Below are 15,343 nucleotides of genomic sequence, written 5' to 3'. Positions count from 1 at the left end.
CCTGCTGGGACACAAGACAGTAGTAGATGGAACTAGTTGGGGATTCTAAGAGGTAAAGAGACTTTTGCTTACTTCTGGAGTTTGGAAAGCCCCAGAAATATGTGTCGTGCCACGGTGAGGAAGGGACATGAGGGATGGGACATGGGGACCTAGGGCAGGGAGGGTCCTGTGGCAGGGTTGCATTTTCCTAGGCTCCAAAGATACTAGAAATCTAAGTGGAATCCTGCGTTAAGACCAGATACCTAACCCACCCCCATGGCACATCACCTCCTTCTTATCCTCGGACCTGAAATATATCTGGGGTGAAGCAGGAACAGAAACAACACTGCCTTTAGCTAAATTTAAACCTGAAATGACTGAGAAATCTACATTTGTGGCAATCAGGTGGAAATGGGGGCTTGAGGTAGACATTCGGTAACTTAGAGGAAACTTACGTTAGAATTTTTGCCGAGGGACTAGCTTTGGAAATCCTTCCCCGGGCCACAGAGGTTGAGGAGGACCGATCTGACAGCAGAGTTCAGGAGGGTTGGAGAAGGGAGGCAGACAGGGAGATTGGGCTCCCAGGGAAGGTAGGACATAGTGACAGGAGGCTCCCAGCTGCACTTGGGGACCAAATGTTCTCTGGCACAGAGAAGAGAATGGAACAGATGAAAAGGAAAAATAAATAGCACAAGTCCTCCTGCCCGGGTCCCAAATGCCCCAGAAGATGCTAGGGTTCTATCAACTGGCCGGGGTTAACTTGCTTCTGTGCCGCCGTCCTTTGGAAGAAAAGGATGTGAGCTGTATTAATACGCAGTCTTGTCCAAAGGGTGCTGTCTGGGAGACGCGGTGCAAATCATCATAAGAGCTGGGGCTTCGGCTCCCTTCCCAGCCACGGCAGCTAGTGCCCGTTTAATGCAGCGGCCCCATTTCTGCCATGGCTGAAGCCCAGACAAACGTTACTCAGTGAGGCGACAAAGGCTTCCTAAGCCAAGCGAAAGTCCGTGTGACCTCCTCTAAGCCAAGCAAGAAGCACCAGCCTGGAACGGAAGGCACCATTGCATTGCTTGGCCTCTCTCTGGCAAATTAGCCATCAGACTTATGGAATATAAGCTACTGCTCAACGGAGCCCCTCCTGCGGCAGAAGAACAGGACCCGTGTAACCCGAAGGATCTCTTCCTTTAAGTCTTTAAGTGGTTGCCCGGAGTGGAGCCACGGGAACATTTTTTTTTTTCCCCTTGTGTCTCAGACTGAACAAAGGGCAGTCGCTTTAATTTGCTTTCCAGAGTAGCTCGTAGGTGATCTTTCTTTTCGTGATGTGAGTCAGTGGGCTCTCACGTGTGCCTAAGGGAAGGGGGAGAACGTAGAGCACGCAGACAGGGACGGCAATGAAGTGAACTGTGAAGAAGGTCCTTTTTGCAGAGACTTCTGAAGCTGACAGTGGCTGTAGGCACTTTGCTTTCAAGTACAGACGGTCCCTGACTTAACGATGGTTTGGCAGTGTTTCGATTTTACGATGGTGCGTAAGCTATACACGTTTTAATGTACCGCGTGCTTGGAAGTTTGAATTTGGATCTTTTCCCAGGCTAGCGGTATACAGGGTGATTCCTCTCCTGTGACGCTGGACAGCAGCTCCCCGTCACCCCGAGATCACCCCGGTCAGCAGTCGATACACCGACCACCCGCCGGTGCCCGTTCAGTCGTTCTAGTTTTCGCTTTGGTCAGCACTTTGTTACAAAACAGGCTTTGTGTGAGATGATGTTGCCCAACCATAGGCTAACGTCCTGAGCCCGTCTCAGGTAGGCTAGGCTAAGCCATCCCGTTGGGTAGGTTAGGTGTATTAAATGCACTTTCCACTTAACGATACTTTCAACTTACAATGGGTTTTTACCGGGGACGTGACGCCGTCGTTAAGTCGAGGACGATCTGCCGAAGGTAGCAGGCAGCGTGCAGTAGCTGACGTAATTCGTCTCTACTTCATCATCCTATTAAAATGCGAGCAATTTCAAAGAAAAGGATCTGGTGCTACCCTGCTTCTAATCCAATATTACAGTTCAAACATCGCTGCCAAATTTCGGAGAAGAACCCTAACATTGGGATGGAGCCACTGCTCCTGAGTCTTTTTGCCAGGCCTCCCTTGGCTCTGGTGGCAACCACAACATTACCCCTTCGCTTTATCTCCCCAATTTCTTTCCCTGCCTATGGCTCAGTGACCATCTGCCTTCGTCTGCAGCTGAAAAATGAAATGGTGGAGCGTGTGGTAGGCTACGTGGGAATTTACAAAAAGCAGCAGGCTTCATTCCAAGCGCTTGCATTTTCTTCTGCCTTTTCTTTTCAGCAACACTTGTTTATTCTCTCACTCTGCCCCTATAAAAAGAAATCCCGTTAGCCACTCACAGAATGCCGGCACCCCAATTCAAGGGGATTGGGTTACTGAAGGCTTTGCAGAACAATTGTCAGACAAAAAGGTAGTCGGTAAATTCCAAGGAAATTAAATACCTTTATCTTGAAAAACACAGGCTCACAATCGGTCTTCAAAGGAACATAAATACACCACCAGGCTGTGAAAATCAGGGTCCCCTTTCAAGGATGGAAAAGAGGCCAGTGGTATTGACTCACAAAATCCTTAGAGAGCAGGAAGTTTGCTGTCTGGCACAGTGGGAATGAAAGTGTGAGACATCTCAGCAAGAGGAGGGTAAGGGGTGGATGGGGGATGGAACCTGGGGCTGTTATCCTCTCTCTCTCTTCTCAGGGGGCCCAGCCTGATTATCCCGGTTCTCTGGTTTCTCTGGAGAGAGCCAAGACGGGAAATCTGAATATGGGAGTTTAGATAGTGTCTCAGAGAGATGCTCGCAGAGGAAGCCTCTCCCTCATCCAATCAGATTGATTGCTGAGAGACGGAGAAACTCCCGGGGGGGTGCCAGAAAGCACGATCAGGAACAGAGGTAGACGGTGGTCCAGTGTGTCTGCATCAGAGGAGGTCAGCCACTCCGAAGGCTGCAGCCCAACTTTGGATACTGAGCCAAGGTTAGGTCGATAAAGCGTCGATTCAAACATTCGATGTAACATTGTCAAGGAGAGCAGGGAATTTTATAAGCGGAACTAATAGGACCCTCTTTCTGGTCACGCGAGGTTGGGGGAGGGGTCCCAGGAATGAATTCAGTCATCAAAGTGTCAGGGTGAGTTCTGTATCCCCTCTCCCTGTAGCATCAGGAACGCTGGTTCCAGGGAGAGGCAGTGTGGGCTGGGGGTAAGGACTCAGGCTCTGGCTTCAGTTTGGATCTGACACTTCGTACTGGCCACAGGACCACGGACAAGTTAGCTGACTCCAGTACCTCACTTGCCTTGTCGGAAAAATGGACGTAAACACAGTGCCAATTTCACAGGGCAACTGTTAGGATGAAATTAGAATGTTTAGCCTGGTAACCTTGCTCATAGTAAACAGTCATGAAGGTCGGCCCTATTTTTATAAAGAACACTATCTGGGTAGTCAGATTTATGTAGATTTCACACCTCTGCCCTGAAAACGTGGGCAACTTAGCTTAAGTTCCTTGAATTCCTGTTTCTTTAACTGGAAAATGCCGACAGTGAGCCTTCTTCACAGCGTTTTTAATGATAATTGAATGAGATAGCACATGTTTTTAAAACCGAGGCGCTCGCGCTCATATTTTGATAAATTGTAAAGTGCCTCCCCCAGGCTTATGTTTTGATAAATTGCAAAATTTATCAGATGCCTCTGCCATCCCTCTTCTATCTCGTGTCCATTCGCCTGCTCTCCTTCCATCACTGTCTCCAGACTCAGCCAGTTCTAGTCAATGAATGTCACAGTAAGAGTAAGTGGGATGCCTACTGTCTCACAGTCCTCAGTCGTGCAAACCTGACGAATTGTTCTATGTTCTCTGGGAAGGTCACAGAGGTCAGCTCCCACACGGACTCGCGAAGTTGCTATTTACAATCAATAAGTCCGTGGAGATGAGACCACGGAAGCTATTTGCATGGATGTAGGTGAAGGTGATTCTGAAATAGAAAGTGCTGGAAAGTCCTATTGGTCAAGGAATTCATGGTCTCGTCAAGCGTTTTCAGTGTGGAACTTTGCACAGCACTTCAGCACACAGCGGAGGGCTCAGGTCAGGGAGGTTTCTCAAGAAAGGTATGTTGACTGTTGTTCAAGAGTAATTATACTCTCCCTTGCTGGGATGCTGATGCTAGTCTCTCTTGGTACCTCCCTCTGTGGCTCTTGTGGCCTCTGCCTTCTTGCCTCCCAGGCTAGCCCTGCCCCTTCCTTGTTCAAAAGGAACTTCCCTGCGTCTCCGTCGCAAATTTCCCCGGTGCCATCTGGAGGTATTAGAGGGTGTTAAGGCCTGAGACGCATGTGCCCCTGAATCCAAGAGGTGATTATTTCCGGGTCAGAGCTGATGGCAGAGCAGTTGGGTGGAGATTCCAGTCTTATCACCGGCAGTCCCTTCCAGGTTGCCATTTCCCTCTGTTAGTTCTAGAGACACGGAATGCTGTCTGTTGGCATTTGTCAACTGTAATTTGTATTTGTGGACAAGCTATGAGTGACGCCGGCGTTAGGATTGAATCAACCAAGACTTTGCAGGGGGAGTTCGATTCTATGTCAGTGAATGCAGTCTCGTGGCTGGGGCATAGCTGAGGCTCCGAGACTTACGTGTCAAGAGAGGCTCTGTCTGAAAGCCATCTGTCTAGGTGGCGTCTGTGTGGGCCGTCTGAAGAAGGGAAGGGAGGGGTGATTGGCAGGCCGTCCCCTCGCAAGGGCCGGGGCGCCTGTGAGCACAACGAGGGCCTGTGGTCGGACTGGAGGGTGCCCATGCCAGCGTAGAGGCTGTGTGCTGCGGAAGGCATTTGACTTTAGCAGAGTGACTGATGACAGTGTTAAGTGGAACCACTGTGTTCTCCTAGAGCTCGCTGCCTGCTCCCGCTCCATCTGTTTCTCAACTCAGGCTCTGCCAGCAATCTATTCTTGCTTCCACTTTCCAGTAAGTTCCTAAAGGCACCGGTGGCATACAAGCCTCGCTCCTGGGTGGGGAGGCCGCTCAGCCAGGAATCGGCACTCTTGAGCCAACAGCCATGATTGACACGCTGGCCCTGAAACACGAGGAGCTGAGAAAGAAGGACCGTGGGGTGTTTTGGTGACTCATGCTTTCTACCCGCATCCTGTTAAAACCTCAGCTCCTCCAAGAGGCTTTCCCTAATCTGATCAGACTTCTCCCAGCACAGATCACCTTTCTGTTTATAACCCTCCCCAGTTCCCTTGCACCTGCCTGGGACCCGGTACCATTGGTCCACGTGGTAGGTTCACCGTCAGTGTTCAGTCCCACCTTGGCCAGCCACTCTGTGCAGTCTGGGCCTTCTGCCTCTGTGATCGGGCTGCGAGCACGCGACAAGGGCTGTCGCACTTTACTATTATTTCAAACTAAAATGAATTAGGAATGAATACATTTCACAGTATGGATCCAAAGCTTTTGATAACGCAGGATTCCACATATGAGATGTCTTTATCCTCTTGCTTTCTGTTCGTTCTTTCTGCAGACATTTACTGGGCTCTTATTATGGGGCCAGGCCCCATGATGGTGGAGTTACAGAGTCGATCCAGACCTGGATCGTCCCCTTATGGAACTCACAGCCTAGCGGGAAATCCAGATTTATCAGGTTAAACTAGGGTACTATTTTATGCAACGTTAGAATGATTCACGGTGCATTGTCAATGAAACACCAAAGCGGTATAACTCACAGAGCCAGGTAAGATGAGCTAAGTCTTGAAGGAAAGGGTAAGGTTAGCCTGGTGCGTGTCTGGGGGCTGGCGGGGGGGGGGGGGGGGGGCTGGTAGGCTCCAGGGAGAGGTGCCAGTGGGAGTAAAGGTACAGAAGGTAGGGTGCTGGGAACAGAATGCTGTGCGCTGGGAACTGGGAACAGTTACTAGAGATGTTATTGCGGTTGGATTTTAGCATCTTGGAAAGATCACTCAGGCAAACTTAGTGGAGGGTAGAGTTGAGTTATATGACTACAAGCAGGGAATCATTTTGGAGGCCTCATGCAACAGTCCCAGCAAGAAACAGTGGGAGCCTGAGCTAGGGAAGTACTAGCAGGGTAAGAAGTTGAAAAGCATGTAGGAGGTAAAATCACCAGGACTTGGTACGAGCCAGTGCGGGAAGGAGAGACAAGAGACCAAATTCAGGAAAATGGGAGAATGTGCCTCAGAGCAAGCGGAGGCACCGAGGAGGTTGCAAGACAGCGATGTCTTTATAAAAAGCCAAGAAGGGAGAGTGCTTGGCAATCCCAGGTGCCCCAAGAGGTCACTTAAGATCAGGACTGGAAAACTTCCAGTAGGTTCGAAACACACTGTTCGTTGGTGACCTTGGTAGGGGGTTGGTTTTGGTGATGCGAGACAAAATCACATGGGGTGATGAGTGAACAGGAAAAACAAAAAGTAAATTCAGAACAGAACCACTTTCTTCTTCAGATACCCAGGGCCTAAAAGCTTTTCAAGAATCCAAAATTATGTTTGAGGTCTGAAAAAATGTACTAGCTCTAACACGCAAAAAGAAACGGCAAAATTAAATTAAGACATGTTTAATTAAATATCCCCAAAATGTAACATTGTTTCGACTTCATTAATTTTTAAATTTAATATTCATAAAAACTTCATTACATTTAGAGACAATTTTTTTGCTTAGATTTTTTTTTTTCTCGTTTTGCAAACATTCCCTGGTATGCGCGATGATTGCTGAGAAATCACAGCCCATTAGAAATTAACTGTTGCCTGCTACTCAGCCACGTCACGAGCAAAATTTTTAAAACGCATTTAACAGGAGATGTGGGTGCATTTTCTTCTTCTCGCTTTTATGTGAGACGGGGCCTCCAAAGGTACGCGGTTTTAAGGGCTTGAAAATGTCTTAAAACAGTTCTGATATAGACAACTGTTTCAGAAAGCTTGGCCAGGGAAGGAAGGAGAGAGAATGGGTGTTCACTAGACGGAGTCGGAAGGGGAAGAAAGGCTCCTTATTTTTCTTTGGGGATTTTTCCTGTATCAGGCAGAACTATCGCAAAGTGATCAGAGAGTCTTCTATACCTCAGTGGTCGCTTGGGGACTCCGTTTACCTGAACAGGTGGATATCCTTGGGATCACTGTGGTCACCTTCCCCTTCACTGAGGCCCTCATCCGGCCTTCTCCACAGGGGCCAGCTGGAGGCTCTGGTTCATCCATGAGGCTCAGATGCACATCTGAACACCCGGCTCTCGCCACCCCTTAACCTGCTGCTGGAGCATGTGCCAGAACGCCCCAGCCAGGCCCCTCTGTGCCCTCTTTCTCAAGTGTCCCCCTGTGTCTGCCCCGTTCACCTGGATCCTCTTGTTCCCATGGTCAACAACTTTCTGCCCAAATGGTCCCAGTAACCTGGGGCTGGTGTTCAAAGGAACCCCAAGCATCTTCCTCCTGGAAAGTAGAAATCTACTCCAAACCCTCTATGCCTTCCCTTATTATTGAGTTTTTAACTACCCCGCTGTTTTTGATTATTCGAAATAGAGGATTCATATCTGCACCGGTTTCCAAAAGTCAACTGCATAGACCTGCAGACCAAAGTATAGGGTCCTTGCGATGCATTCATGGTGTAAGCCGTGGTAGCAAATTATCAGTGTGGGCGGGCACTGCACCCAGCCGGGCTGTTGTAAAAACAAAACAAAAAAAGCAACACTTGAGGCTTCCTGAGAGGAAAGCCAGGGAGTCTTGAAATGACTAGGTGGGGCTATTTTTCCAGCTATCCAAGGTGCAGAAAGTAGTGTCGGATTTCTGCTCCTGAACTAGGCTCATTTCTTAGTGTTGCCTGAGGCTGGCTTTCCCTGACACTGACATAGCTCCCTATCCCCTCACCGATTAAACAAACACTCAAACATGCAAGCGTTCTAGACCAGCCCAGGGTGTAAGCTACCCTCCTGGCATTTTCCTGGATAAAAGATGCTTTTTGATTTATGAATGTGGCCCCTGGGGAATCAGGGTCTCCTGTGCTTATGACACTGCCCCTAAAGTTTGGGTTTCTCTGAGACCAAACAGAGCATCCAGTTACGTAGCTAAACACAGTGTTTGACACTGTGGAAATGAAACAACCTACAAATATTTACTGAGTACGTGCTGCATATCATGCTAGGCAGCGAGGAGGCGACTGGGAACTGCCTGACTTCAAGGAACTTAGTCATGTACCTTGCTTCTGAAAATACCAATCTGCACACTCGTTTTAGGCCTGGCTAGAAAAGAGTCACTGGTGAAATGTATTTTAAAATGCAGATTCCGGGGCTCCTGGGTGGCTCAGTCGGTTGAGTGTCTGGCTTCCGCTCAGGTCATGATCTTGCGGTTTGTGGGTTCAAGCCCCACGTTGGGCTCTGTGCTAACAGCTCAGAGCCTGGAACCTGCTTTGGATTCTGCAGCTCCCTTTCGCTCTGCCCCTCCCCCACTCATGCTCACTCGCTCGCGCTCTCTCTCTCAAAAATGAGTAAAAACATTTAAAACATTTAAAATGCAGATTCCTAGGCCCCATCTTCAGAGACATGGATTCCATAGGTCTGGTGTAAGGACTAGAAATCTATATTTTGAACAAGCTTCCCAGGTGGTTCTGTTGGGTAGCCCAGTTTGACAAACACTGGTCTGGAGGGATAAAAAGTTTTACTGTCTAACTAACATGTTGACGCAGATAATGTAAACGGAATTTTTTCTACCGACAGTTCAGTTAAAACAACTGCTTTATATCCGATAAACCCAGTGTTATAGAGATTCACTAAATTTTTTATGAAACGTCTAGACTTTACAGGTATTTTGCTATCATGTCTCTGTAGGCTAAATCAAATTTTCACTAATCTGTTTTGTTTTCTTTTCATAAAAAAAAACTTTTTAATGTTTTTTTAAAATTTTTTTTTAAATGTTTATTTTTGGGAGACAGAGTGTGGGTGGAGGAGGGGCAGAGAAAGAGAGGGAGACTGAGAATCAGAAGCAGGCTCCAGGCTCAGAGCTGTCAGCGCAGAGCCTGACATGGGGCTCGAACTCAAAGACCATGAGATCATGACCTGAGCTGAAGTCTTGAGCTGCCCAGGGCACACCTGTCATGTTTATTTATTTTTAAGAGAGAGAGAGAGAGAGAGCAGGAGCCGGGGAGGGTCAGAGAGCGAGAAGCAGACAGAGGATCCGAAGAGGGCTCTACACCGCCAGCCAGATGCAGGGCTCAAACTCACGAACCATGAGATCATGACCTGAGCTGAAGTCAGTCGCTTAACCGACTGAACCACCTAGGTGCCCCTCAATGACCCTTTTCTTAAAATGACCTTCCCCTCCCACCCCCAGATGGCTTTTTGAAGGCTTCTCTCTAGTCTCCTCTTTTTGCAACCAGATCCCTTCTCCCCTCTTTTACTCCATCAATGCCGCTCCTTTGTTTGTTTGTTTGTTTGTTTGTTTCAAAAGAATAGCTCTATCAAGGAATATGTGTGTAAAGTATTTACACGACTCAAGTTCTGGCTATGTAAATGACCTTCAGCATCTTTGGTGGAATAATAATGTCTTCCAGCCCTCTTACGTTACCTTTCGTTTGTTCTCACTTTCTTACAGGACTGGGAATGGAGAATATTGGTGGAATCTTTGTGGTTCTTATTTGTGGCTTAATCGTGGCCATTTTTATGGCTATGTTGGAGTTTTTATGGACCCTCCGACACTCGGAAGCTACTGAGGTAAACCTTCAAAGGGGTACGACCTGGAGTGTTGGCAGACGGGCTCGGGCATGTACAAAAATCATTTTTTGAGACCCCATAAAAGGGTGGAACGCCCACAAGACAGTGCAGGGGAAAGAATCTCAATCCTGAGGGCGAGAGATCTGGGTTCATGCTTTATCACTTACTAATGATGCAGCCACAGAAAGCGCACTTAACCTCTGAGCTGCAGATTCTTTTCCGAAACGGCCAAAATACATATGGGATGAATGTTTTATGCACAACGAAGCCTTTTACAACTACAATTTAAGATGTGGTATGGCAGAGAAAAACAGGCAAACGTACCAGGCTGCCAGTGGAAACCGTTGACGTTAGTTCTTGGATCTTTAGGATGTTTTTCGCTTCCCGGCAAAGGTGTTTAGAGATACCCCAATTTACGTGAGCCCAAGAATTACGTCTTTTTTCCCCCGGGGATTTTGAGTAACTTTAATTCCCGAACCTGTGGCTTCGCAACTGGGTTAATGTAGATTTCCCACAGACTGAAGGGTCTGGTTAGAAGGAAGAAGACTGTGTCCTTTTCTGCCTCAGAGAAGGGGCACAAATCCTTATGTGCTGATCGCATCATTCGGCTTTTAAAGTACAGTCGCTTCTCTCTCGGTTTCTCAACCCTGGATCTCCCTGAGCCTCCTGGCTTCACTGATGCTGGAGAAACAGCTCCTAGCAGGACAGGAGTGTACGTGTGCCCGTCCATCAGTGGAGTCCAGCCTCAGGCGGGGGTGGGGGTGGGGGTGGGGGGAGGGCCGTCAGTACAGCACTGCCTGCCCGTCCTTTTACTTTTCTGTGCTCAGCCTCTTTCCCATACCCGCTAATACTTCCAGACCGTCACCCACTCTTCACATCTCTTGGCCCCTCCGTGCACAGAGGTTGATTTTATCTCCCATCTCCCCAGGAAATCAGGAGTGGGCAGCCCCAAGTTACAACTCCCGCTTAAAACTCTACCCACAGCTAAAACCACCCCTGCGGCCCACCGCAGATGCTCCCGGGCATCCCTCTCTCTCCCCCTTGATCCCATCTTTCCTTGGCTATTCTAGGGTCCTCCTCGTTCTCCCCTTTATTTTTGCTGCCTGCTGACTCCCCAAAATCTAAAATTATGCGCAAGTTTATCCTCTGTTTTAAAATAATAACAGGATGACTGTTGCTCTTGCGCTGTCTTTTCCCTCTGGCCGACCAAGGTGATCCGACTATCTCAGTCTCCATTTCCGGACCTCCCAGCCAGTCCTTAATGCAAGGCAGTCTGGCTCCTCCCCATCCCTGCACTGAAAGGTCATTGCTAAGAGGTCTAACCCCTCCCAGTGGGCAAAACCAGAGAACCCATTGGGCCTTATTGGACCTCAGTGTGCCCCTTGATGAAGTGGACAGTTCCTTCCAGGAGCTCTCTCCTCCCTTGCCTTTCCCGGCACCAAGCTTTGTTGGTTCCCCTCCTATCTCTCCCTCCAGCTTTCCTGGCTTTCTCTCTTTGTCCACTGCTAAAATGGTGGTGCTACTTACTTGGTAAGACTTAGTTCAACCTAAGTGTTCTTCTCCCTGTGAAGCTTTTTCTCGTGCCTTCTGCCCTGGATGAGAGGAGTTGATCATTTCTCCTCCTTTCCGTCACCACTATAACCTGTGCACGGAGCACTCCTACACTGTGTTGCAATTATTTTTGGATCTGCCTTCCTACTAAACACTGCCTGAAAGAAAGCACCGTGTCCTCTGTCTCTATATTTCCCCCCAAAGCACGGTGCTTGATACCTAATTGGCATCCAACAAATGAGTGTCTCGCCACATAAAATAGAGTAGGCAGGTGGTATTGTTTTAGCTGTTACAGTCATTATTAGAAGCACAGAGATGTTAAGGGGCTTGCCCAGAACCTCTGATATTTGGTAACAGTAGGAGGTCCAGAACCCAGGTCCTCATTCTTGATGCTGGCCGTATCCCATCAGGTGATACTACTTCTCTGTAGCTGCTTTAAGTAGAGGATCTGTGCACATTTGGTTCTCCCAAGAGTTCACCCATGGTCTGGATGTACCTTAAAAAATTCAGCGAGGACTTCCGAGAACCAAAATGAAGAGTAAAGTCTCCGTTAGCTATCTGGCCATGGTAGAACAACTGTCCTGTTGACAGAACCGGAAGATTGGAAGAAAGACCATGAAAGAGCGGGTTTCTTCTTCCATCAGAGTCCAGGAAAGCATCCCTTCCAGCACAGAGTAGAGAACTAAACTGAGCATACATGTGCTTTGGAGTAGGTGGGTTTAGGTTCAAAATCCGGGTCAGCCATCGATGAGTCAAGTAATTTTTCACAAGGTAAATAACTTCTCGGAGCCTCTGTTTCCACATCTGTGAAATGGGTATCATAGACATAGCAGCGGGAGTAGTAGACGTAGAAGTGGTAGCAGCAGTAACACGGGCTTGTGATTCTTCACCCACAATTCTGAAGCCTAAAAAGCTTAGAAAGTGCCGAGTTCTTTTTATAAATTTGATGCAAAACGCATTTGGCGACAACATTCGAACCGGTGCGAAGCTAATGTTAGTATTTATGGTCTTTATCTCACTTGGTGTAAGGTACATAGGCTTTGCTACATAAATAACTAATGTGCTTTTTCCAGTTTTATTGCCAAATAATTGACATACATCATTGTGTAAGTTTCAGGCATACGGGATAATGATTTGATTTCCACCTATTGTGAAATGATTACCACAATGGGTTCAGCTAACATGTGTCATCTCACACAGATACAATAAGAAGAAAAGAAGGAAAAAAGGAAAACCAGTTTTCTCCTTATGATGAGAACTCTCAGACTTTACTCTCTTAACAACTTAAAAAAAATTTTTTTTTCTTGACGTTTGTTTATTATTGAGAGACAGAGAGAGACAAAGCATGAGCATGGGGTGGGGTGGGGGGGCGGCGCAGAGAGAGGAGGAGACACAGAATCCGAAGCAGGCTCCAGGCTCTGAGCTGTCAGCACAGAGCTGGACCCAGGGCTCGAACCCACAAACAGCGAGATCATGACCTGAGCCCAAGTCAGACGTTCAACCGACTGAGCCACCCAGGCGCCCCACTCTTAACAACTTTTAATGTGCTTGAATATATAGAGTCTGCCCTAGACCCCACGGGGTATGACGTGCAATATATTCTATGTATGCTTTATTACCTCTCTAAAATCTAAATCATTCTCTTTTTTTTTTAATGTTTATTTATTTGTTTTCAGCGGGGGATGGGCAGAGAGAAAGGAGAGAGAGAATCCCAAGTAGAATGCAACGTGGGGCTCAGTCCCACCAATTGTCAGATCATGACCTGAGCCGAAATCAAGCGTCAGTCGCTTAACCCACTGAGCCACCCAGGCGCCCCTAAAATCTAAAACGTTCCGAAACATAGATGGACCAAGGGTTTCCTATCAGGAGACTATGAACCTGGAGAGGTGGTGATTGTTGTTGCTTTTGTTACAGTGATTATCATCTCCAGCTATACCCAGTTGATCAAAAGAATGAGTCTTTAGCTTGAGAACAGAGAGTTCCTGGAGACATGGCTTTTTTCAAATACTTGACAGACCTGCAGAAGAGGGGATATTCATTTATTAGGCTTCAAGTTACAGATTTAATTGAGATCGATGGATGACAATTTCACGCAGAGGGATTGTGAGCTCAGTAGAAGGAAGCACCATTTCACGGTCTATCTCCCAACATGGTGAGGACGTTATCTTTGGAGGCCTCCGAACAAAGACAGGACAACCAGCTGGCAGGGCTGTTGACCTCTAGGGTATGGAGGGCGTTGGAATGTTTAGTGGCAGGTGGAAGGAGGGGGTGGGTTGCAAGGCCTTCATGTTATCTTCATCCCTACGATCATGTGATTCTGAGACACGGGCCCGCCAGTCCCCCTCCTGCAGAGACACGCAGGGGACGCTCAAGAGACCCACAGGGGCTCTTTCTGAGAGGTTAGGCTGTGACCTCCTCCTTCCCTCCAGGTGTCCGTCTGCCAGGAGATGGTGACCGAGCTCCGCAGCATCATCCTGTGTCAGGACAGTGTCCACCCCCGCCGGCGGCGCGCTGGGGTGCCTCCGCCCCGGCCCCCCGGCCCCGAGGAGCGCCGGCCGCGGGGCACCGCCACGCTCAGCAACGGCAAGCTGTGCGGGGCCGGGGAGCCGGACCAGCTGGCGCAGAGACTGGCCCAGGAGGCCGCCCTGGTGGCCCGCGGCTGCACACACATCCGCGTCTGCCCCGAGTGCCGCAGGTTCCAGGGCCTGCGGGCGCGTCCGTCGCCTGCCCGCAGCGAGGAGAGCCTGGAGTGGGAAAAGACCACCAACAGCAGCGAGCCCGAGTAGCCTCGGGGGCCGCCGGACACGCGGAGGCCAGGTGGGGAGGCGGGAGGGCCGGGGGGCAGATGCTGCGCTCCGCAGGGAGCCCGGACTTGTACAGCGTCCACGCTTCTCTCCGGAGCCTGGATCCAGGAACTTGACACACAGAGCGGAGAGCCTGACGCCCCAGCCAGAGCCAGCGCCCTGGTCCGGGAGCTGGGTCCACCCAGAGACGTTGCACCCCGAGTGGCGAGGGGACGCCCGCCCTCCCGACCTCAAGGACCCACCTTCTCCCAGTGGGCCTTTCCCTCCCGCCAAAATTACAGAGTCTGGGGTGGGGGGCCTTGCCCAGACCTGTCCAATGAATTGGTGGAACCATCAGTGGAATTCTCCCCTAGGAAGGGGCCATTGTACCTTGGGTCTAGTTCTTACAGGAAAACAAACAAATTAAACTAAACAGGGAAGTTTTTCTTTTCTGGATTTGTATATTTTTGTTAATGCTCTCTTATTTTCCTTTTCTTTCCCCTCCCTTGCACCGCGCCCCCACCCCCCCCCCCCGCCCCCGCCTTTTCTTCTTTGTTGTCTTCTCCGTTCTATTCATTTGTTTGGGATTTTTTTTGTTGTTTTTTTGTTTTTGTTTTTGGAGGGGGAGGCTGGGTTAGGGAATGGAATTCTAAATAATCCCTGTTTCTTTTTCCTAGATTTTAGGATTTCGAGCGGCCAAGTGCGTCTGATTTCAGGTGCTGACCTCTCTCTTCCGAGTGGGGATTGGGGATAATGGGGAGTATAGGAGAAGAGTCTTGGGAAGAAGGAGGTGGAGAGTCTCAAAAGTCCATTAAAGTAATTTTTTAAATGCCAAAATCCAACCCACTCATAGTTTACTCAGAGAGACCTTGAAATGCCTGGGATTTCAGGGGTTAATACGTCTTCTCTTTCTCTTTCTCTTTCTGACTTTCACTATGACCGGTTCGATTTGGTCTTTTGTCAATGTGATCTCTAAAGAAGAGAGACAGGGGAGGAGAGCAGAATGTACAAGGTGCCCTGGGGCCTTGCTTAAGGAGCAGGGGCAGGTGATACACTTTTCCCACACCCTGGCCTTGGCTTCCCCCGGAGCGTGCTGTTCACAGGGAAGGAAGGATGGGGCTGCCCTGTCAGTATGGTGCACACTCTGTCAACGCTATCTCTTTAACCAAACCCAGTAGCTGCCTGTGAAGCCAGATCCCCTAGGCTGTCACGGATCGGGTGATTTCTTAGATGTGAGACCTGGGTGCAAATGTGTGTGTGTGTGTGTGTGTGTGTGTGTGTGTGTGTGGGCACGCGCGCGCGCT

The 15,343-nt window shown here is 48.9% G+C and overlaps 1 protein-coding gene across 1 annotated transcript in view; it reads left to right on the top strand.

Annotated features, from left to right (window-relative positions):
- The window catches only part of GRIK4 (glutamate ionotropic receptor kainate type subunit 4), a 429,733-nt gene extending 415,249 nt beyond the window's left edge, over positions 1-14,484 (top strand). Inside the window, 3 exon segments of the mRNA XM_078432856.2 lie at positions 9,587-9,705; positions 13,686-13,914; positions 13,917-14,484. Of these exon segments, the coding sequence (XP_078288982.2) occupies positions 9,587-9,705; positions 13,686-13,914; positions 13,917-14,176 (608 nt within the window). The 3' untranslated portion in view covers positions 14,177-14,484.
- Positions 14,485-15,343: the final 859 nt, after the last annotated feature.

Source organism: Panthera onca, chromosome D1 (assembly GCF_046562875.1).
Source record: "Panthera onca isolate mPanOnc1 chromosome D1, mPanOnc1 haplotype 2, whole genome shotgun sequence".
Classification (NCBI taxonomy): domain Eukaryota; kingdom Metazoa; phylum Chordata; class Mammalia; order Carnivora; family Felidae; genus Panthera; species Panthera onca.
This window is presented reverse-complemented; position numbering and strand designations above follow the sequence as displayed.